The sequence below is a fragment of the Vollenhovia emeryi genome, unplaced genomic scaffold (genome assembly GCF_000949405.1).
Source record: "Vollenhovia emeryi isolate VEMERY1.0 unplaced genomic scaffold, V.emery_V1.0 DF939178.1, whole genome shotgun sequence".
NCBI lineage: Eukaryota > Metazoa > Arthropoda > Insecta > Hymenoptera > Formicidae > Vollenhovia > Vollenhovia emeryi.
In genome coordinates, this window is record NW_011967188.1 from 480,908 (window position 1) to 504,920 (window position 24,013).

Consider the following 24,013-nt stretch of genomic DNA (forward strand, 5'->3'; position numbering starts at 1 on the left):
GTTATGTCGCCGCCGACGACGGCGGCCCGCGTGACTCGTCGGTGCCGGTGACGAAACGCGCGCGCGGTTATCCGACGGCGGGAGAGAAAGAGAGAGAGAGAGAGAGAGATCGGGTTGAGGGAGCCGAGGATGAGAGATACGGCCGACGGAGGGAGGATTTATCGGAGAGAGCGGTCTACCCGGTCGTACGCGCGTATCCGTTTCGGTAAAAAGGAAGAATAACAAACGGGAGGAGAGGAGAGAGAGCGAGAAGGGATCTTGCGTTCTCCGCGGGACTGTCGCCGGCTTTCGCGAGTGCGAGCGAGAGGTGCTCCGTGTTTACGTAGGTGGTCGGGGAAAGGTCGCAGGCAGAAGCGGGTTATCCTCCGGAGGACACGCTATCGTGTGAAGGAGAGAAAGAGAGAGAGAGAGTGAGAGGGGCTTGTATGGGCATCGGGAGGCGGAAATCGATCGACGGCGACGGCGAGGATCGGCGAGTATTTTCGGGCGCCGACGAGCGGAAGAATGGAACTGCAGCGGCGACAGCGACCGCGGCCTCGACGGCGGAGTCGTCAAACTCGCGGCGGCCCGGTGCCAATAACCTCCGTTCGCAGCCAAGAGCCGGGGAGACTGGCGTGGTAGAGCCCGCCTTCCATCCATCGCGCGGCGGCGGCGACGATGCGCTCGCCCTCGTCGCGCGCGACAGGTCGTAAAATTAGAAGACGTTCCGGGCGAGCGTGTGCCGCGCGTATCGCCCACCGCGGCGGCGGAGGCCCCGCGGGTGTGACAGTGCGCGCGACGGGAGTGCGGTGTTCCATAGTTCCTCCGCTGCGCGCGAGTGCCTGGGATCCGCGAGGCCGATCGCCGACCGGGCGGAGAAACGGCGCGGCGCCCCCCGTCGTTTCTACTAGCTCGTCGCCGAGCGCGCGAGTGCAACCCCTTCTAGTCCGCCGCATTTACGGAGGACCGCCGCTTTTCCGCGGCCTCCGGCAAGTATAATTAGTGGAATTGATTCGCGCGCGTGCGAAAGCGGCGCGTGCCCGTCCCAACAAGGACTCCGAACACTCGCACAGGTCCCCGTTGAGCACGTGACATCCTGGATCCTCGTCCCGAAGCCGCCGTGATCTCGACGGAGCGGCATGTTCTCCGCAGCGTCCGGCGAAAGCGCGTCGGAAAAGAGCGCGGTGAGACGCTGATCGCACGCACGGACACGCTCGCGCGTACTCGATGACGAGTCTCGACGGGGCCAGATAGAACGGACGCGAAACAAATGGGCACCAATGATTAGCTTGGCCCTGTCGGCGGCGGCAAGCAGGATCGAGATGCCCCTCTCCAAAGCGAATCCGTTCGTGCAGGCGGGCGCGATCTCGACGCAGCCGTACATCTCGAGCAGCGAGAGCAGCAACCACCTGCCGCCGATCATCAAGGGTACCGGGCTGACCGGCCTCAAGCAGACCAGCGGCGGCGGTGGCGGCGGTGGCGTGGGTGGCGGCGACGAGCCGGTGCCTTACGCGGGTTACCAGAGGCTACCGTGGAGAGGCGAGAGCTACGGCCTGAGTAATTGGCCGGTGAGTCACAATTCCAGCCACAACTCGCATTCGCAACCCAACAGCCAGTCGAGCAGCCCAGTGGTGAGAAACGGCCGTTCCGACGGTAACTCCAACAGCGGTGCTGGTCGCGGCGGAGGTGGCGGAGGCGGCGGCGGCGGCGGCGGCGGCGGCGGCGGAGGCGGCGGAAACGATAACGGAGGCGGTGGCGGCGGCGGAAACGGCGGCAGCGTCGGCAGCAACAGCATCGTCAGCGTCAAGCCGAAAACGGCGACCATCACGCCGGACATGGTGATGAAGCTCTACATGAACAAGCTGACGCCGTACGAGCACCACGAGATCTTCAACTACCAGGAGATCTACTTCATCGGCGCGAACGCGAAGAAACGACCGGGCATCATCGGCCGGCCGAACAACAACGAGTACGACAACGAACAGGGCTCGTACATCCACGTGCCGCACGATCACGTCATGTACCGGTACGAGGTGCTGCGCGTAATCGGCAAGGGCTCGTTCGGCCAGGTGGTCAAGGCCTACGATCACAAGATGCACGAGCACGTGGCGCTCAAGATGGTGCGCAACGAGAAGCGCTTTCACCGTCAGGCGCACGAGGAGATACGTATACTGCGCAAGCTGCGCGAGCAGGACAAGGACAACACCATGAACATCATCCACATGTTCGACTCGTTCACCTTCCGCAACCATATGTGCATCACCTTCGAGCTACTCAGCATCAACCTGTACGAGCTCATCAAGAAGAACAACTTCAAGGGCTTCAGTTTGCAGCTCGTGCGCAAGTTCTCGCACTCGCTGCTCCTCTGCCTCGACGCGCTCTACAAGAACAAGATCATACACTGCGACATGAAGCCGGAAAACGTGTTGCTCAAGCAGCAGGGCCGCAGCGGCATCAAGGTGAGCGATCGCTCTAATCGTATAGAGATAATAATCGCGCGGTCGTGACATTTTTCGGACAAGATATACTTCACGAAAGGACAGTTTGCTTATTGTCACCAGTAACGATTAAAAATTGAGACGGGAAACTTATAGTCAATCCAACTGGCTAGTTATTTAATTAGTTTATTACAAAACGTTTCGACTCTATTCTTTTGGGTCCTTTTCGAGTGATGCTCCAAATTAACAATAACAACGCAGTTAGCAAGATATACTTGGTTGCTCTTTCAAATGTATACTCTAAAAGTCAATCAGTGGATTATCACTGAAAACAGTGAATAGTCACCGATTTGCAGTTATAAGTATACCACTGCAATTTTCAGTGTACTTATAACTGTAAAGCGGTGACTATTCACTGTTTTCTTCCTAATTTAATACTCTGCTCTCTAAAAGTCAATGGGTTATCACTAAAAATAGTGAATAGTCACTGATTTGCAGATACAAATATACCACTGCAATGTTCCATAGTATACTCATAACTGCAAACCGGTGACTATTCACTGTTTTCTTCCCAATTAATACTCTGCTCTCTAAAAGCTAATCAGTGGATTATCACTGCAATTTTCTGTAGTATACTCATAACTGCAAACCAGTGACTATTAACTGCTTTCTTTCCAATTAATATGCTGCTCTCTAAAAGTTAATCAGTGGATTATCGCCGAAAACAATGAATAGTCACCGATTTGCAGTTATAATACCATTGCAATGTTCTATAGTGTACTTATAACTGCAAACCGGTGACTATTCACTGTTTTCTTCCTAATTTAATACTTTGATCTCTAAAAGTCACTTGGTGAATTATCACCGAAAACAGTGAATAGTCACCGATTTGCAGTTATAATAATTTGCGCTACGATTTTCAGTGTATTTATAACTGCAAATCGGTGACTATTCACTATTTTCAGTGTTAATTCACTGATTGACTTTTAGAGAGCAGAGTATTAAACTAGGAAGACCGGGATTTGGAAAGGACGAAGGGATTTTAGTAATTCAAATGAATCACTTTTTTTTCTACACTCTCTAAAATTCAATCAGTGGGTTGATCAGTGAAAACAGTGATATACCACGCAGTTTGCCGTGGTACACTTTTAACTGTAAATCAGTCACTACTCACTGCTTTCAGTCATAATCCACTAATTTGCACGAATCACGTCCAGTCATTTGTCAAATAAGAATATCAAGATGATATTGTCGAAGAGCGAACGTTTTTTTATATTTTATCCCGATTATGTTTTCACACAAATATAAATGATCTCGAGAAGCTATTTACTCTCGCCTTTCTCTCAGCGTTTGTGTGCGCGGAATAACAAGAGGAATCGATTTATGCAAAAAGGGATATGCAGAGACGCGAATAAAAACTGTATTATCGAGACCGTTTCTATCTCCGTCGAGATTAATTATTTCACTCGCGTGTTAAGCGTATTTACTCCTTTTAATGATTTCCACAAGTTTTAGAGACACCTTTTTCATTAAGTACTTTATATAGAAAACAATTTTGCAAACAAGAGATTTACAGCCTATGAAGATAAACAAGCGTATACGTATCGTACAATCGGAGGGCTTGTAAATCATCATCGTGCCCCAGAAACCGATACATCGGGCTTAAGCTGCGATATTTCGCTGCTGCAAAATGTAAAGCGCGCGGAATTCGCGGGAGTACAGGTGGCACAGACAGGACAATAGAATCGCAATTACCGTAAACTGCCCGCATTAAAGCGCGATTAAGGAATTTACCGCGGTACGGGACACTCCGAAAAATCTGCTATCTGAAGTTGACGGAATCTGATGTAGATTTGCCTCTTTCCAAGTCTTTAAGGAAATGAATTAGACGCGATGCACCAAACTCTGTTGAATCGGCGCGGATGTTACAGCTGATTTGACGCGAGTGTCTTTCGCGCAACGTTTGGAAATAAATGTCGCGGCCTAATTTAAAGCGCGCGCTCGATGCATTCTTTGATACTCCCGATAATATTTGCGAAACAAGCGCCCGAGTCGCTCTCGACGGCATCTCGAGAAACCACTTATTATTTCTCGTAACGCGATCCCTTATTGACATTCCTTTATACGCTTTGCACGCGGAAGGCTCCTGCTACCGCCACGGCGGAACGACAGATATGCCGGTGTACCGACAGTACGTACCGATGTCCCGATATGAATATGACATTCCGGGAAATGCGAACTAACGGAAATTTATATCGTTTTATTCGTGCTCCATCCTTTTGTCCGCGTTTACTCTCTGAAAGTCACTCAGTGGATTATGAGGGGTAAACCGCTGAGGACATTGTGGTGTACGCACTGTAAAACAATACATGTGAAATTACAATTATTATAGTGGGTAATATTGGGACTGTCTACTGAAGGTGTATATTTACATACGCCAGTAAATTTACACCTTGCACGTAAAATTATTATCTTATATAATAAGTAAACTCTCTAAAAATCAATTAGTGAATTATCACTGGAAACAGTGAATAGCCACTGATTTGCAGTTATAAGTATACTACTGAAAATTTCAGTGTATCAGATAATTCACTAATTGATTTTTAGAGAGAACTGCTTGCTTCTAATTGTGTAAATATTACAATATTTTGTAATTTTTCATCAAGTGTAAACAAGTATTTACACAACGAAGAGTAAACAAAAATTTTGTAAAAGTACATAAATTTGTACATTTCCGTTATTAATAGTGTAATCGCTACACTCTCTAAAAATCAATTAGTGAATTATCACTGGAAACAGTGAATAGCCACTGATTTACAGTTATAAGTATACCACTGAAATTTTCAGTAGTATACTTATAACTGCAAATCAGTGGCTATTCACTGTTTCCAGTGATAATTCACTAATTGATTTTTAGAGAGCACGTATTATGTATGTAATTTTATATACTTTTTTGACAGTGCAGATTTGCGACATTGCTAGGCATTACTAGGCATTTTTTGGGCATTAGTTGGCCATCAGGCCTGTCTGGGAAATTATTAAGATAAAATAAGATAAATAAGATAAAGTAATGCCCACGGGGCATTGGTGTACACGATTTTGATCAGCGGTTTACTCCTCGGTGGATTATCATTGAAAACAGTGAATAGTCGCTGATTTACAGTCATAAGTATACCACTGCAGTTTTCAGTAGTAAAACTTATAACTGCAAATCAGTGACTGTTTTCAGTTTTCAGATAATCGAGGGGGAAACCGCTGACCAAAATCTTGCACACCAATGCCCACTAATGTCCATTGGGCATTACTTTATCTTATTATCTTATTTCATCTTATTTTATCTTTATAATGCCGCAGCAAGGCCTAATGCCCCTCAAAAAATGCCTAGTAATGCTTAGTAATGCCCAGTAATGCTGCAAATCTGTACACCACAATGCCCTCAGCGGTTTCCCCCTCGGTGATAATTCACCGATTGACTTTTAGAGAGATATTTTGTTCACTCGCGCGCTCCTACCCCGCCAGAGATATACGGTTTGACCGTACGATTATTTTATTTGCGCACCTTTTTTCCTGCGCCTTTGCTCTCGTGAGACTGGGTTTTCAATTAGTGCTAATCGATATTGCGCCTCGCCCACGAAACATTTTCCACGTACACAGCAGCCGCGACCTTTAGCCCCCGTTCCCGAACGGGGATCCGATATCGGTGAAATCGCGCGGAAGGCTGTCGCGGAGGCCGTCTCTTTTCCCCTCGCGAATAACACGACACGCCGCTCTCCGAAAAAAAAAAATCGGCCGAGTTCCTCGAGTTCACGGCTAACCGACAAACCGAGAGAACGAGGGGGGAAAACCATGTCTAGCCGGTACGCAGGCTCTGCCGCGAGACAGACGGTAAACTCTGTTAACCCGGCATTCAATTTGTCAAGGTGAAAATATGTTTGCTAACGTGAGATTCGGTAAATCCCAGTTAATCCGAGTGCTCGAGGCGCAATAACACGAGACTTTAAAGCACGTATCAGACTACGGATTGAGATTAGATTGAAATCCACCAATCGGAGTAAAATTCGCTATACTTGAGATTAGTAAACTTTGCTCCGATTGATCGAATTTCAATCTAATCGATCTGATTGTCAATCTCCGTATAGTCTCATACGGGCTCTAGAATGTTTGGAATTAAGTTTGGTTCTCGGACTCAAATTATGCTAAGATCGATGGGTATAAAATGTGTGCAAAATTATTTTTAAACTTTTTATTATAATAACGTACACCAATAGCACTATGTTTACAATACCTGGACTTTGTCGTTCACCGTCTTACAATTAGTAACACCGCGTTAACCCTTTCATGATCACTGAAACATACAAGTCCCACTTACAAGATTTAAAAAGCTCAACGATTTAGCGTTCACTGGAGAGACATGAATAAAAACTAAGAGATCAAAGAAAAAAGAAAATAGCTCGGTCACGAAGGGTTAAATAATAATAGTAACAATAAATTTATTGAAATGTACGATAAACAAGTGGCAGGTGAACGAACGTAAGTGAAGTGGCAAAAGACGGACAAGTGCACGCAAATGGAAGGCACCAACGATACTGTATTTTGAGACCTGAGCCAGTAAATAAAGTGCATACTCGCTGTCCACACATTAAGGGGATGCTGGGGTGATTCTGCACCTTTTGCATCTGGAGCTGGCGATTTATACACAAGTAATACACAAATTATAAGGCTTGCGCAAGGGGGTAACCACTAGTTAAAATGTTGTCAGCTCTAGGTGCAAAAGGTGCGGAATCACTTAAGCGAGGGGGGAACCGCTGACCAAAATCTTGTACACCCACTAATGCCCAGTGGGCATTACTTTATCTTATTATCTTATTTTATCTTTATAATGTCCCAGCAAGGCCTAATGCCCAAAAATTGCCTAGTAATGCCCAGTAATGGCGCAAATCTGTACACCACAGTGCCCTCAGCGGTTTTCCCCCTCGCATCCCGCACTTAAGCATCCCCTTAAATTGAAATAAAAATTAGGAAGCATAAGGATTAAAAATGCAGCGAAATGACTAATCGGCTCCCAAAGTCGCGCGCGGCGACACTCGGTTTGCGCGGAACCAGGTGGTCGCGAAGAACAGATTTCCTGCAGAGCGCGGCTACTGGCGTCTCGCATACCGCCGTTTGGTGCGATGCACTTAACACCGTATTGTTTACGATGATATAGGAACCTGTGCGTGTGTGGGCGGTGATAGAAATTCTCCGGTACCAACGATTCCCAGGCGGTGGCCCGCGAGTCCGCGGGGGATTCCAATGTATATCCGCGTCGGAAATTCTGGTCCATTACCGCTGCTGCCTCTGCTTCCATTTATGCTTTTAACGGTAATTGGTAGAATGTACGGTTCTCAAGATATATATCGTGTTCTTCCTGCCGTCGGCGTGATTTATATTTGCGTATGAATTAGCAGTTCAACTATTCCGCGCGAAGACTGCGAATATCCAACGTCGCTGGATACGTAAATCGATCTCGCGCGCGCCGCCGAATCGAATGACGTTCCAGGAAAATCGTTAAAGCTCTCGTTTCCTAAATTCTCATCCTTATTGTTCGAACTGATTAAGCTTCTCGTCGCGAGGGACGTCAGCTGTCGATACATAGCCCGCTCGTGTATCTACGCAGATTGTCTCATTGTTACGCGTATCGCTCCCGTGTACCAATTCTCGAAATCCTGGATAATACATGGGTATTCAGGTACCGCAGGTATTCCAAGTCCTTGCCCACGGTCCCCCACTTCCTCGTCCGCCGGCAATGAACGTGCAAGAACGCGCGCGTACAAGTGGGAATCGCATTATCTCCGCCAACTATAGCACTCGCACGCAAGTCCGCAAACTTTCCGAGTAAGGCCTGGGCTGCCGGGTCGTGACCTTGCGAGGCCACACGGTGGTTTACTTTGACGTCGGCCTGCCGGCGCTCGCGCCAGGCCATAAAGCTGAGAGGCTAAGTGCTGGAAATGGGCAAAAATTAGATTTGCTTGCCTCCCCCTCGTCCCTCTAAGTGGCCGTAACCGATGGGCGGCAAAGTTCCGATGGCCTGCCGACCGGTATGGGGCACGCGATTCTTTCCGTATCGCCGCGATTCTTCTCACAGTGCTCGACGAAGTGACGACACGGCGTTTCCGTTCCTCCGTTTTGATCACGCGATGACGCGGGGACCGAGTCGAGAAATCGAGATGACACTTAAAAACGGGGATCTGCTTCCCCGAAATGTTACGGCACGCCACTTCGCCAATTTTTTCTTCATTTATTTCACACGCGGCTGCCGACAGTGCGGTAAGGCCGATAAATCTTGGCGCATGCTAAAAAGACGTCGTCCCCCGGTGATTGATTGTTACGGAATTTACATAAAATATCAGGGGGGAAACCCCGGTACAATTTCGGGGCGAATTTTCGCGACGTTGACGGACCTCTTCCGCCTCGGGGCGACTTCCGATCTCGCGATCGAACGTTAACCGGCGTATCTAATGACGCATTAACGCACATACAGTATATAACGTGGTACACAAGCGCTTGCTCGGGGGAAAAAAATGACGAGAGGAAATATTATACCAGAAATTTCCTGTGAGAGTTAGGATTGAATGCGGGGCAATGAGTCGTGCGAGCGCAATGAATCGGAATCGAATCCGAGCCGAGGCGCGTGCAGCGCCAGGTTTCTTTCCCCCCGAGTTTCACGCTTGCACGATTAGCACACCGCTTCGAATTCCCCTCGCGCTCGCCGAGACTTCGATTTCGAGTCGATCCTAGGCTGCGAGAGGCAACAGCCAATTTGCTATTCGTGGCGGGACCCGCGGAAGTAATTGCCGAGGTCGCGCGAGCGACCGATTATGAATATTCACGACCGGCCTGCGTCTGATCGTCGGGCTCTTCCAATTCGGCTGTCCTAATATTTGATTTCGTGACTGCCGCCGAGTTTCCGCCGCGTCGTCTCGTCGTTATGTCCGCGTAAAGCTTATTCTATAACGGACGCAAAACGCAAGACGCTAAGGTCCGGGTTTTCATTTTCTGGTTAACTGTTAAACAGAGGTTAGTCGACTCTCCATCTTTGTCTATATTATTATCTAAGAAGGGACAGGTAGTCGACTATAATCTCTGGTTAACATTTAACCAGAAAATGGAAACTCGGGTCTAGGCCGCAACGCAAGAAATCGACCAATCACAGTCAAATATGATAAGAATGATCGACTGTCATTGGCCGATTTCTTGCGCGTCGCGACTTAGCGTCTGGCGTCCTTTGTAGAATAAGCTTCAGACTGGTTCTACAATAGACGCAGCAAGTCGCAAGAAATCGACCAATCACAGCCAAATATGAGAATAATAATCGACTGTCCATTGGCCGATTTTTTGCCACTTGCGACTTGTGCGACTTGCTGCGTCTGTTGTAGAACCAGCCGAAAGCCCCATATCAGACTGCGGATTGAGATTGGAATTAGATTGAAAGTTGACCAATCGCAGTAAAGTTTAATCTCAAGTTTAGTAACTTATACTCTAAGGGCGAGTTTCACAAATGTCGGTTAACTGCTAACCGAAGGTTAATTGATTCTCTGTCTCTTCTTAGATAAGATCAGATAGAAAAAGATAGGGAGTTGACTGAACTCTGGTTAACAGTTAACCAACGTTTGTGAAACTGGCCCTAATTGATCAAATTTCAATCTAATTTCAATCTAATCTCAATCTCAATCCGTAGTCTGACACGGGCTTAATCGATCTTGCGTAAGAAGATTGTTACGGGGTCACGCACGGCATCGCCGCGATTTTACGGCACGTGTTGTACCGCGATCGCCCCGTGCGACTTTGCTCTTTTCTATTACGTATAACTGTGACGCGGGTCACAATTCGGGGATAGAGTGTTCTATTCTTTTTGAGAAATATCGTTGAGCGCTCTAACTAGTGCGGCAGACATGTAATAATTCATATTATAATTACTGGCGGTAATAATAATTTATGTTAAATTAAGCTTATCAATTAATTATATCTTGAATTTGTAACGAAATAATATCGCAATTTACGGACGCGCTTGAACGTTAATCATTCGTACGAATAAAAGTGTTGGTATTGCGCGTTAATAATACGCTAATATCGCGCGCGCTTACCTGGCGGCCGTAATATATTTTTAATTGTAACCCAAGCCACCCGAACGGGGCATTTAAAAGGGAGAGAAATTATTTACGTTTATTAAAATATTATTTATCTCGCAGACATGAGAAAGTGCGCGGAATCAACTAACGGTATGTAAATACAAGGTACGTGTTTTAATATCACGTATTGCGCTGTGTTTCGAGCGTGCGCAAGTTCGCGGGACGTCGGGTATCTATTAATTACGAGACACACGCGCTTATAAATCTGCTGAGCGTACGTACACGCGAATACCACTTTGATGAGAGTAAATGGATACACCGTGCCTGTGAATTACTTTTCTCATTGTCGCGCGTTTCCTATTGCTTGGATTGCAATGAATGTATTTAATATCCTCTCGCGGGTCTTTTCTCCTCTCTCTCTCTCTCTCTTTCTTGCTTTCTCTAACTTATCATTGGCTTCGATTAATTAGTAATCGGGATATAACGCTTCCGTCCAATAAATATCTATCGTTTGAACCAACGTGCTCGACCGCTGTTATTTATTAACCCTTTGAAGCATACATTTTTCCTTTCAGCCGATTTTTCCAAAACTCAGTACTTAAGGGTTTTTTGAGTCACTGATTGCGATTGTGATGTCAGAATTACAAAATGCAAATGTAGATTTTTTTTCTGGCGCCAGGTTGGATTCGCCATTATGAATTCTGATCTCACATGTGTAATCGGCTACATGAAAAATTTTCGAGTTGCAGATAAATCGATTACATTTTTGCAATTTCGACTCTTTATATTGGATTCGCCAGCTTGGATTTTAAAATTTTCAAATTTTGACTTCGGATTAGAAATCGGCGATCTTAAAAAACCCCCAGATACCCAGTCTCGGAATGTCGTTTATGGAAATGATTTTTTGACTACAGGAAATCTTATAGAAAATTAAATTGCTTAATTAAAACTTTAACTTTGAGCTACTATATTTAGTCAACGGTCGATAGTCGAGGGGGAAACCGCTGACGAAAATCTTGTACACCAATGCCCACTAATGCCCAGTGGGCGTTATCTTATAATCTTATTTAATCTTATTTATCTTTATAATGCCCCAGCAAGGCCTAATGCCTAAAGTCCTAAACTGTTGCCAAAAAATGCCTAGTAATGCCCAGTAATGCCGTAAATCTGTACACCACAATGCCCTCAGCGGTTTCCCCCTCGTCGATAATTTTACAATTTCGACTTCAGATTCAGAATTGGCGAATCAAAATCTTTCTAGATATGCAGTAGTAGAGACATCAAGATGAAAGAAGTGTTGGTTTTTTAATTCCGGGAGGTGTGACATATATACGTCATACTGTGCTTCAAAGGGTTAAGCCTTCGATAAAATTAAAGAAACTTAAAGTTATAATGCAGATTGCGAAACCACGGATACAAAATTAATTAAAAATGAAAAAGATTGAAATGTTTTGTCTTTTAAAACAAACCGTTGACTTTGTTCGTAATAGAATACTATTACGATAATACGATTATATAATAACGTGCTTACGTATTTTTAGAAATTTAAATCGCATACACTGAAATAGGAAATAAAATGACGCCGCATTATTTGTACACATTTTTCCATTTTATTAACGTTCCGCTCACATTGCGCGAATAAATGGTGAAAATCATGACTTTCGCACACGCGCGGGAGTGCCTCGTGTTAAGTGCGGATTTTTGGTTCCTCGTCGAGTGTGTTAACTCGATAACTGTAATTTCCAGTTTGTATCCAACCATCCACGGCGATATTGTAATGTATGATGTTTGCGGTATGATCGGCACGGAATGGAAAGCACGCTCGAAATTTGATAGGTGTGGAATTCCATATCAGTGATATATACGGGGGGGGGGGGGGAGGGAAAAATATATTTACCATCGATTGGTGCAGTTTTGGATGTAAATTAAGTGTTACGAGACATGCCTGTCGTGAGATTGGATTTGCATATACCGGCGAAACAAGTCGCCGCGGAATAAATGCGAAATTGAAGGGAATTGAATTATTCGACGTTCTAGCTCTCTCTCTTTCTCTCTTTCCTTCCCCCTCCGAATACGGTTATTTTTCCAAATTAAAATAAAAAAAGAGGCTTGAACAAACAGGTTAATTGTTTATCGACGTATTTTATTACGCCAATTAGGGGGTGAAATTGGCAATTATCGGAGTACACGTAGGATGCTAAATATTGCTCGCGAATTCTGCCGCGTGGATGTAAATTAAACGGTAAAAATACATTTACACGCGGTAACGTTGCCGAGCGTTAAAATAACTTCCGTCGAGAGCAATTCGGTTTACGAAGGAGCGACGAGTTGGGGGAGCGGAGAAGAGACAAAACTTGCCGCGGCGCGCAAATGTATTCCGTAACTTTAAAGGAATTCAACGGTTGAAATTTACATCTCCCACGTACCGCGGCGACCCCACGCGAGCTCCTCGCGTTAATATCCCGCGGAACAGGCAGCTTACAAACAACCAGTGCGCGAAAGCGCCGGTTGATTCCTCTCGGCACCCAGATTTCCCGAAGGGTAATCGTAACTGGAGCAAACCCGCCGCCGCTCGCCTCGCGTTTCTTTCCTCCGTTATCTTCATTGCCGCCGCGGTCTCATTTCGCACGCGGTCTTATCGATAATTGTTCGCCATTAAACAAGGTCCTCCGTGAAACAGAGCGGACGGAAGAGAGACGAGGAGGAGGAGAAGGAAAAGGAGGAGGAAAAGGACGCGCTCGTTCGCCACTCGCTATCGCGGGAGGAAACTGGAGTCGGTCGGCTTTTCGTGGGTGGAGGGGGGGGGGAAGGGGGCGACGTACCCGACGACGCTTAACGACAGTTGAAATTTTGCGGCTTCGATAACGGCGACCGAGGGAAGGTGCTCGTAGCACTTCCGGCGCGACGCCGTTGCGCTCTTCCCGGCGTCCTGTCGATCGATAGGAAGGAGCACGTACGACGTTGTACCTCGCCCGCGTAATCACGCGAACGGATCTGATCTGGGACAGGCTCGGCTGGACTCGCTCCGCGCGTTGACAGAAATAAACGTTTAACACGGCCGTTATACCAGGCAGTTTCCCGCCTGCCGTCCCATCTCGCGCGACTTGCGCCGTTTCGCAGTGATTTTCGGCGCGTCGCCGAAATGTCTGATACACGTGCGAAAAGCCGAGGCGACAGCCGAGTATCGTCGATCTGTCCTTGCACGCCTGATTTTCGCTAGAAGCTAGATTTTCATCTAGAAGCCCAATTTCTGCGCCTCGCGCTGGACGTCGGCCAAAGATCACTTCGCCTCGGCACATCTGGAAGCTATCGCGAGAAATGTAGCATAGATATCGGCTCGAATACGCTGAACACGCCGCCTCTAATCCGTGCTCTATCTGTCTCTCATCGCAACAAGTGCCGAGTCCGCGGTTGTCCGAAGGAGAGCGCGCGATTAAAAATTTTCCCTTTTCCTCACAATTAAAGCTGTCATTCGAACAGAGATTCGCCTCGTGACTGACAAGTAAACCTACCCAAGTGGGGACACACCAATTTTGATGAGTGTTGAATACGTTGTTTTTCAGCTCAAAATAAGGGACACGTATTTTTTTATACGTGCCCACACTCACTTTTAATGGTGGTGAAATACCCCTTGGAAGAAAATTCCATTTTCTCTTCCGGGGCGAATATTGACGCAAGTGTAAGCTAGAAACTATGAGCTTAAAAACTATGAGCAAAAATTTTTTAGTTTTTCCTTTTCAAAATACCCCCACCATTCAACACTTCTTATTACAATTTTGAACTTTATTATGTACGGTTGAATACGTAATAAAATAAGTTTTAATTTGGTGCTAAAAAGTTTTCAAAATTGTAGTAATAAAAAATGTTGAGTGGTGGGGGTATTTTGAAAAATAAAAAATTAAAAACTTTTTGCTCATAGTTTTAAAGTGCTATTAAAACCATTCAACGTTTATTAAAAAAAATTTTTCTAGCTTTTACACTTTCGTCAATATTCGCCCCGAAAGAGAAAATAAAATTTTCTTCAAAGGGGTATTTCACCACCTAAAAGGGCGTATGGGCACGTATAAAAAAATACGCGTTCCTTATTTTGAGCTGAGAAACAACATATTCAACACTCATCAAAATCGGTGCGTCCCCACTTGGATAGGTTTACTTGTGAGCCCACCCTCTATTTGCATGACAATTTCAGACTATTATTAAATAAATGTATTAACAACTACAATTGGAAAGCGTTCTCTTCTGATGGCCCAGGTCGACCGAGTCGACCGAGCGGTGCGATTTATTTCCGTCCGTTCTGCGTAACCATCGAGCGACTATCGGAATGGGACTCGCCGCGAGGTTCTCGCAGGCAAAACGAGGCGAACGAGTCGCGCGGCCGATTAATAATCGCGACGCGATTTTCGATAAGCGATCGCGATGAATTCAAGCGCGGCCGCGAATATCCATTACTCGTCGTTAGCGGATCGGTATCGGGCGATGCGTGAATACGTTGCGCGTCCGCGAATTGGCAGACACTATATCACAAGGGGAGATCCCACGGGGCAAGAGAAGGAGAGAATTGTCGGACGCTGCTCGGCTCCGTGAGTCGCGTAGGCGCGAACGAAGCAGATCGATCGCGCGAGGAAACGTCGGGGACCGCGTGCTCCATTTATCTAGCCGCACCGAACAAGCGGCCAAGTTTAACGCGAAGCCGAACCAACTGTTCGCCGAATGAAAATCACGCTAGCGCGAAACCAGAAACTTCCGCTGGCGTCTTCGACGTCACTCGCGCCGCGGGGCAGAACGATGCTTCGACCTTCTTTCCCCCCTTTTTTCCTTGCTGTCTTTTCTCCTGAATTATGACGCGAACGTCAATTTGCGAAATGGCGCCTATTAAGTTAATCGCGCGACATGTAATGCGACGGGGATGAAAAATACACGACGCGAATGAATCGCGAAGACGACGGTTAATCGGTCAGAGGGACCGGTTATCGAATTACCTATCGGAGGCTCGCCGCGTCGTGAAGTTGGCGCCCCGAAATGCGAATTTTCACAAAATTGACGTGGCACTTGATTGTCCGCAATTTGCTCACGTTTGTAAAAAAACTATTCTGTCCATCTTACCAAAAGGTAAAACCAAAGAGTTAACAAATTTTATCACGAGCACTCCTGTTTTTGCTTCCTTATAGAGGAAGCTTTGTTTTTTTAGTTATACGTGTGGATTCTCTCTAATTGTCCGTTGTTCGTCCATATTTGTACATAATTAAAAAATGTTCAATTCGACAACTCGTCTAACACACATCTCTCGATACGTTTACTTGTGTTTTACAATTAATAATGCAACTTCAATCAACTCTGCACTCTTCAACCAAAGAGTGCAATCACTTTTTGACTAATATCTTATTAACATAACGATATTGGCCAAACGATCGATATGAGATCAGTAACAATTGGGTGAACAGATTACTTGAAAAGGATTCAAATCCGGAACCGAAACGTCGTTTGTTTTTTAAATAAAACATTGGCCAGTGTAGGTCGTTTTTAAAAAACTACATATCATTGGTTTTATACCCCTGTCGATATTAAATCTATTTGTGAATAATTTAAAAAAATGCACTTAGGAGATTGTTCATAAATTTGTTCAATTCTGTTATTTGGTTTCAATCTTTTTGCAGGCAAAAAACGTTTATCTATGGACAAACATGGACAAATATCATATCAATTTTGTAAAAGTTTATTTCAAGGTGTCAATTTCACAGATTGCGTTAAGGTCTGTGAAGTTGGCATCCAGAAATATGAATTTTTACAAAATTCATGACATTTTATTGTAAGCACTCCCAAGTTTAGTTTCAATTTTTTTCGAGGTGGACAAAAAACGATTATCTGTAGACAAATATGGACGAATCGTGGACAATCAGATGCCATGTAAATTTTGTAAAAAATTGTATTTTACATACCGCGGGTACCAATTTCACATACCGCGTTATCAAAAGTACAATCGTTAAGAGCGCCGGGAATCTCTATCGGTTCGCTACTTCCACCCGGGAGTAATTAATTCGTAGGGTATTAGGTTAACCCGTTCTCTCTCTCTCTCTCGGAGCCCGAGGGCTCGTGAATTCGATACCCATCCTCGTTTACACGCGCGGATGTCGTAATATATCGGTATTAGCGTGTCCGTGGGCACGCGATCGTATCGACGAGCCCTCGGCCGACGTCGTGCTTAATAGATCGAAATCAATTAATTTCCCAAGCGCAACGATTCAATCCCGATTTCTCACGTGCCGGAGGGGGGGGAGGGGAGGGGAGGAGGAGGAAGGGGGTCTTCGGAGTTGGCGTTATTCGTGGGAACGCGCGGATGAAGATGGATCGGGATTGTATCGGCGAAGGTAACTTCGCGTAGCGTGGTAAACAACCCGGAGAACTATCTCGACTGCAATTCCGGTTTCGACATTCTTGAACGGGAAATGGAGAAATATCTGCCGCTAATCTCGTTAAATGAAACACTTCTGATTAATGCTTCCCGATGCATCGCCAGCGCGGAACTCGTGCGATTAACTTATTATAGATGCCGCGGAATACATCGAAACCTCTCTGATTGATACGCGCGCGGGCGCGCGCACACATACGCACGCGAGGGGGAGGGGGGGGGAGGTAAAAAAAGGCGACGCTAAATGAATGGAGATTAATGAATGGAAATTTCCTCAATGGAAGTTCTCACTTAAAAGCGAAGTTTCGCCATGCACCAGTTGATTTCGTATCAAGATAGCCATCGAGAGCCCGCGGAGATCCCGCGCACGTTGATAGCGAGCTCTAATGGATTACTTTCTAAGACGTTAATCCTCGGAAGTCACGATGCGTCTGTGAGGCTCGGGACAGATATTCTCCGCGATAAACTTGACGGTGGAACGTAGTGTTACGACTTAAGAGATGCTCTTACAGATTTTATGCTATAGATATTTCAACGAGATACGACGGTATATACATATATATACGGAGAATTTTAATTGCCTGATAAACGTATGCGCATCGTGTCGTACAGTTATGTAGCGAGAAACGGAAGCTCTCTCTCACCCAATTTGCAACCGCGTTTGCGGGATACATTAACAGGGGGTATCGAGCAGCGAACAGACGATTGTGAACGAGCGCAAAATTTACGCCGTGTCTCTAATTGTGAGTCGCGGCCAGAGCCTACCTTAATCGGATTAAATAAAACGTAATATACGTGTACCGCTCAGCAGCGTCGCATGAGGTTACAAGAACTGGAGTCGATTGAAAAAGCTGGCTCTAATTAAATGTCTCGCGGGAATGCAATCAACCGTGCACCCAATAATTCGTTGTACCTTCGTGTTTTCTCGCTATAATAAGTCTGATAATAATAAGAGTGCGTCCCGACGACGCTGACGAGACTTTCGAGACGCTAACGATCTTATTGGCCACCGCTTCCAATAAATCAGAACGCTAATTGGGTCACGATAACGCGCCTAGCCGCGATTGGTACGATTTATCTAGGGAAGGCGCGCCGTCTTCGAATAGCGGCGCGGTCTAAAAATAGCTCGGGATGCATCCTTCGTTATTGTCTGAAATCAACGCCCACGATATTTATGTTCCGTGGTACCACGCACCAAGGTTGCTGCAGCTCTAAAGAAAGACGTTCTCGGAAGAGATCTGCCTCGGCCGCACAACGCCGCGACACAACTTTGTTCAGCGGCGTCGTCGCCCCGTGCAGGCCGATGCGTCTTCTCGCGTCTCTTCCCGGTGTTGCGCTTTTTTTTTCTTTGTCGCATCCCGAACACGTGTCGCCGACGTACTGGTCTCCCGTGCGTGTGCTTCAACGCGATGGAACGATTAAGCATTTCCAGGCGAGAGTGTGGACCAAATTCGTAATTTGTAAGATCCACTTTAAACACGAAGTTGCGCGCAAAGCGGATCTGATAAATTATGGGATACACGTTTAAAGTAGACCGTGCAAAATTTCGGGCTTTAATCCACTTTCCGTCTTGTAATGAGACAGCGAGATAACGTGTTAAACGAGAGAGAATTATTGTCTCGAGTTAAATGTCACAGGTACGCTAGTATCGGATATTTTGATTTTTAAATTGTTAACATTAATATTACATCTCTCGCATATCGCATCGTATCGCAGGTACGACGGTAAAGAGGACGAAGAGATTGGTCGTAAGCTGAAAATAAAGCGCAATCATTTCTGGTCTGATTTGTAAGGATTAACGTTCTCATTCGTTTGGGGCAATAAGGGCAACGTTGGGTCTTAGAGGGAGAGATATCCTCCGTATGAGATTTCTTCTTGTAGAAAACCTCCACGATCGGGACCGTCTTGACTCGGGACGCTCTCCAACACACTCCATCTACCAAATTGTACGTCTTTACTTCACGCTCCAAATATAAATCCGCGCACCCCTCCCTCCGCATGGATCTATTCCTGGATTTGTCTCTACGACAATCTCTCCCTCCTTCCGATAAACAAGGGTGGACTGGTGTGTCTTGGCAGTTTTCCTCCGGCCGGCCGGTAGCCTCGAAATTTTTCTTTACATCAATTTTGACCGCTCTATTGATACTTGGCGCGAGCCTTGTGAAAGGTAAAGGGACAGGGGGAGGGGCCCTGGATAAACTCACCGAAGTGGTGCTTCGAAAGAAGCCAGAAGAATTGATCGGATAAGAGCGCACTGAGAGACCCATTTTGTTGAATGAAACGAAATAATTTGATTGAATCATTTTGTTGACTGGACATGTAATTTGGCTGTATAAAACGAAAAATATGTTGCTGAAAAGAAGTTAAATGTTACAACAATTAAATACTTTGTTTCCATGAGTTGTTTATTTGAACAAAATTTTATGGTTAAGATAACAAATTCGTCTAACTCATCACGTCCTAAATAATTGTGTTCGTTGCGTCAACTAAATCGTTTAGTTGAATATTATAAAAGGATTCTGCGCATGCTGACTCCACCAAATTTGTGTGTTGATATAACCAAATTTATCAACTAAATTTTTTCGTTGTATCAACTGAAAGATTTGTTTGCTCATATCCAAACCAGAAATTCAGTTGGGTCAACTAAATTTCGTTTCATTCAACAAAATGGGTCTCTCAGCGCGGGCACGTATGTTATTTCATCCTCTTTGAGAAAGGAGCGGATACTGATTGATCTATCCATACAATAAAATTTATTTGTAAAATTGAAAGTAAGAAGACCGCCTCTGTATTTTTCTCAACGTTGATTTTTTACCGTTGATTAAAAATCGTGCGTATTATATTTGATAAAATTTACAGAAGTTACATAAAATTACCTATATAGATACGTAATTGAACCCTATTCATTAGTTCAGTTAAAAATTATTGTGTTAATGCGGAACATTGCGGTCTTCCACGGAAAAAAATGCTGTTGAATTAAAATAATGAAGTTGCTTGCATTAAACGTTAAGATTACGGGCTGCCACAAACATAAATAATTCAATTGTATTTGCTATGGATTTTAATTTCAAGCATTAAACTAAATATCTAGATTATTAAGACAACTTATCTGAAGTTTCTCATTCATTAACACTTATGTTGTTTCAACTATTTTATTTCAATTACACTGATCTTGTTGAACACTTTGTTCCGTGTATATAATATAAATGGAAGAGAAAGAGAGAGAACGGTATTCATATAATGAATTTGTACTAAATTCGAAGGGGGCGATTTCACTTTTCTGTCTTGCATCTCTATCTCGGGACGGCTGCAGTCACTAGTAACTTACTTGTTGAGAATAATAGCGGGATCGCAAGTGCAAAAGTTGCCTTTTTGCCGCTTTCAAGTCGCAGAGTAACATCGGCGAATACGCATTCCACTGATGTACGTACATAAAGAGCATAAAACGCCTCGTGTGAGCTCACTTAGCGTTTTAAGGATTTAAAAGAGTGGGCGTGCTCGGTTTAAATGTAACCGATGAGGCACGGTCAAACGCATTTTGAGAGTACCTCAGGCGCAGTCGGAGCTCGGTCGTAAAAATAGGGAACGGATAGGGAACGTCTCTTTCGTTCCCTCTCTCATACACACACGTACGCTCTCTTTCTCTCTCATTCTCTCTGCGCTCACTATTAATAGGCGAAGTAGTGCGTCGATGCCGATAGCGCGTCTTTAATCCACGCTCGTCTAGTTTATCGGAAATTTACCGGCCATGTATGATGCAGCCTTGAGTGCGAGACTAATTCGATTTTCGATACCGTCTTGAATAATAAATCCCGCCGCTCCGTAGACGTAGATCGGCCATTGCCGGATTTCTTTAGGGTCGACGTGAAACGTTTGCGGCGACGAGTTTGCCAAACGAGCGAATAAAAAAAATATAACGAGCCTTCGAGATCAAGACGATTTTTCACCAACGTTTCTGTTCGGTGATTTATTCCCGAGGCGGGGTTTACTTTATCGCGTAAATGCGACTGTAAAAATTTATCGTGTTGGTCGATTTGGATTTCTGTTCTTGATTACGTTATAAATTTTGACAGGTGGAGGTGAATGCGTATCGATTTATATCTTGACCGATTTATGTCTCGATAATCCGATAAAAATCGCGGTATTTTGCATAATTTGATACATTACCGAGATAGCGCGATAAATGCCGTCTTGTTTACTCTTCATGCTGCGAGCAATATTTATCGCACAATCCGCATATTTACCGCCGCCTCTCGCCCTCGTGGGCTCATTGATTCGCGTCTCGTTAACAGTTGTTGTAATAAAAATGTAGCGTTTATTTTCCGATGCTATCGTAGATGTATCCGGCCTGCCGTTAACACGCGATGGCGCAACGGTGCCGTATTAAAAGTAATAAGCACATCCTGGCTGATTCGCGGCGACCGGTACTATCTCTATGATACATTTCGTTTGTTACCGGATCTGGCGAAGGTGCGCGGGTCGACGAACCCTGGTCAGTCAAAAATAACGAGGAAGACGACGACCGCACACCGATGTTACACGGGCGCGTCATGTTCTCTCCTTCGTTCTTCTTCTTTTTTTTTTCGACACGAAAACGTCTCGCGAATCCGGCATGTCCCATCGCGGATGTATTCTTTGATCGGTGCTGGTTTTGCAATGCCGATTAAATTAAATATTGATATAATTAACGAACATATTTGGAAAATATTACCGGTGTTACATGTGGATACACATATTTCATTTTAATGACGAATATACGATCCTTTGTATTGATTTTAGAGATAATACAAGTCTACATGCACATTTTTTATTTTGTATACGCATTGAAATTTCTTTCTGCACTGGAGTAGGTTTACCTGCTTTAAACGATTCGTGTTTCTCTGTATATTCTTTCAGATCATTTTGTTGATGCAACAGTGATCAACGAATATAATATTTGGAAAATATTACCGACGTTATATGTGGATATACACATTTCATTTTAATTACACTTATATTACACAATCTTTTCCATTGATTTTAGAGACAGTGCGAGTCTATATGGATATATTTTTTTTGTCTTTGTATTAAAATTTATTTCCGCTCGAGTAGGTTTACCTGCTTTTCGAGATTGGACCATTAGTGTTTCCCTGTATAATTCTTTAAGATCTCATAATGCAATAGGTGCTCGAAATAATTTATCCGCGCCCATTTCTCAAATGCGTTCCGTGCTGGTGGCGAAGTGTGCGGAAGCAACCTCGATATTTATCCGCGTCGTTAATGGGAAAATACGCGAAAGCGTGAACGTAAAATTACCGGGCGCCGGCGTTGTTTCGTTGTACGAAACCTGCAGTCGGAAATTTATGGAGCTCGTTTTCCTCATTATAACGATACGCCTGTCAAAGCTAATAATTTTGAAACTAAGCCCTCTCTCTCCCTGCCTGCTCTGACGCTTTCAGGTGCGGATGCAGGAGTCTGTGTTCGGTACGGCGAAACGAGAGATCGTGAGTTTCATTTCTGATCGTGAGCCAAGATCGACGGGTCAACGGGCATATCGATATCCACTCTTTCTCTTTCTCTCTATCCTTTCTCCCTTGATATCGTTGAATGAACAAGTCATCTCATTGTCTCGCGCGCTTAATTGAGCCACTGCGCCCACTTGAAACGTTATAGCCGCACGAGCGGCTCTGTTACGGCACTTCCGCGCGGCATAAAGCGACCGCACGTGGCTTATAGTCACGTAAATGCGTGGCACGTGGTTCTTGTGTTTTACGCCCATTTTTACAGTTACCCTTCCATGCGGTGGCGATTAACGGGCGTTCGCGCACCGACGAAATTTCGGCCGGCTACAATAGCCACGCCGGCGCGAGCGCGCATTATTAAGCGCAACAATGCGAGAGCCTCGGCGACGTATGAATTATTTCTTCCCATTAAATTTTGAGGTACGCGCAGTTCCCGTTCGTACACCACAGTTTCGATTCTTATCGAACTCCGTCTCGCCGGCAGAAACGAGCCCCGCTTGCAATTTCGCGAAAACCCGAGGGTAAACCGCTGAGGGCATTGTGGTGTACAGATTTGCGGCATTACTGGGGATTACTAGGCATTTTTTGGGCATTAGTTTGGGCATTAAGCCTTGCTGGGGCCAGACTCAACGTCGGGAATATCGACCGTACATGCAAAAGCGCGGCGCGATTCCGGGAGAGGCGCTTTTAGAAGGGACGGCTATATAGGTATCCTTGCCATTTTTCTTATCCACGTCGCGTCGCGTCGCGTCTCGTCGGCGTCGCTTTAAATTCGCGGCGCGGTTCCGTCAGCCCTCAAAACAGTCAATGAAATCGGACTTTCCGACCCCGCTTTTTCGTCGGCCACGAACTCGCCGCTCCGAATTGATCGCTGAATGAACCGTGCCTCCTCCCATTGTTGCGCGCGCTCCAGTCGAGCGTGCCGCGGAGAGATAACGCATCGCTAACTTCGCTTCGGGAAACGAGACTGGGAAACTTTCAGGATCGACCTAATGTGCTCGCGCGCGCGCGCGCGAGAGAGAGAGTCCGAAAGTGAGAGAGAGAAAGAGAGAGAGGGAGAGAGAATTATCCCCCCAGAAATCTTGCTTGAGACCCAAGTTATTATCTTAATTAAAACGAAGCAATTCCCCGGAATTATTTTCTTTAATTAATATTTCACCGCGCGGCCTCTGTACACGCGTTGCTCCCGTTCGTGGCAAATTAGAACTTAGGGTCGGGCCACGTTGAGCGCTAAATGAATACCGAGAATGCGGGCCTCGAGTGCCACACGAAAGGAAAGAAGAGAGGAAACGCTTGCGTAAGCATCAACCGAGTTTTCTCTCGGCCAGTCTATCCATCCATCTATCTGCTTATTACGTCCGTCTTGGCTTATTTATGGTTGATGCTTACGGGTATTTCTTTCTCTTTTTTTTTCCACGCGCTACACGCTTTCGAATCCTTTTTCCGCGGAGCGGCGCAAAGAGGTGTACGCTTCGGCGCGATCGAATTAGACTCGAAGTCGCAACGGAGATCCGCGAGCGAGCGAGAAAGGGAGAGAGAGAGAGAGAGAGAGAGAGAGAGAGAGAGAGAGAGAGAAAGAGA

At 45.5% G+C, this 24,013-nt stretch overlaps 1 protein-coding gene across 1 annotated transcript in view; it reads left to right on the plus strand.

The window, feature by feature from the left end:
- The first annotated feature begins 575 nt into the window (after positions 1-575).
- LOC105563333 (dual specificity tyrosine-phosphorylation-regulated kinase 2) overlaps positions 576-24,013 on the plus strand; it is a 47,536-nt gene continuing 24,098 nt past the window's right edge. The window contains exons 1-2 of the mRNA XM_012014841.1: positions 576-1,649; positions 1,788-2,438. Of these exons, the coding sequence (XP_011870231.1) occupies positions 1,260-1,649; positions 1,788-2,438 (1,041 nt within the window). The 5' untranslated portion in view covers positions 576-1,259. The remainder of the gene's footprint in view (positions 1,650-1,787; positions 2,439-24,013) is intronic.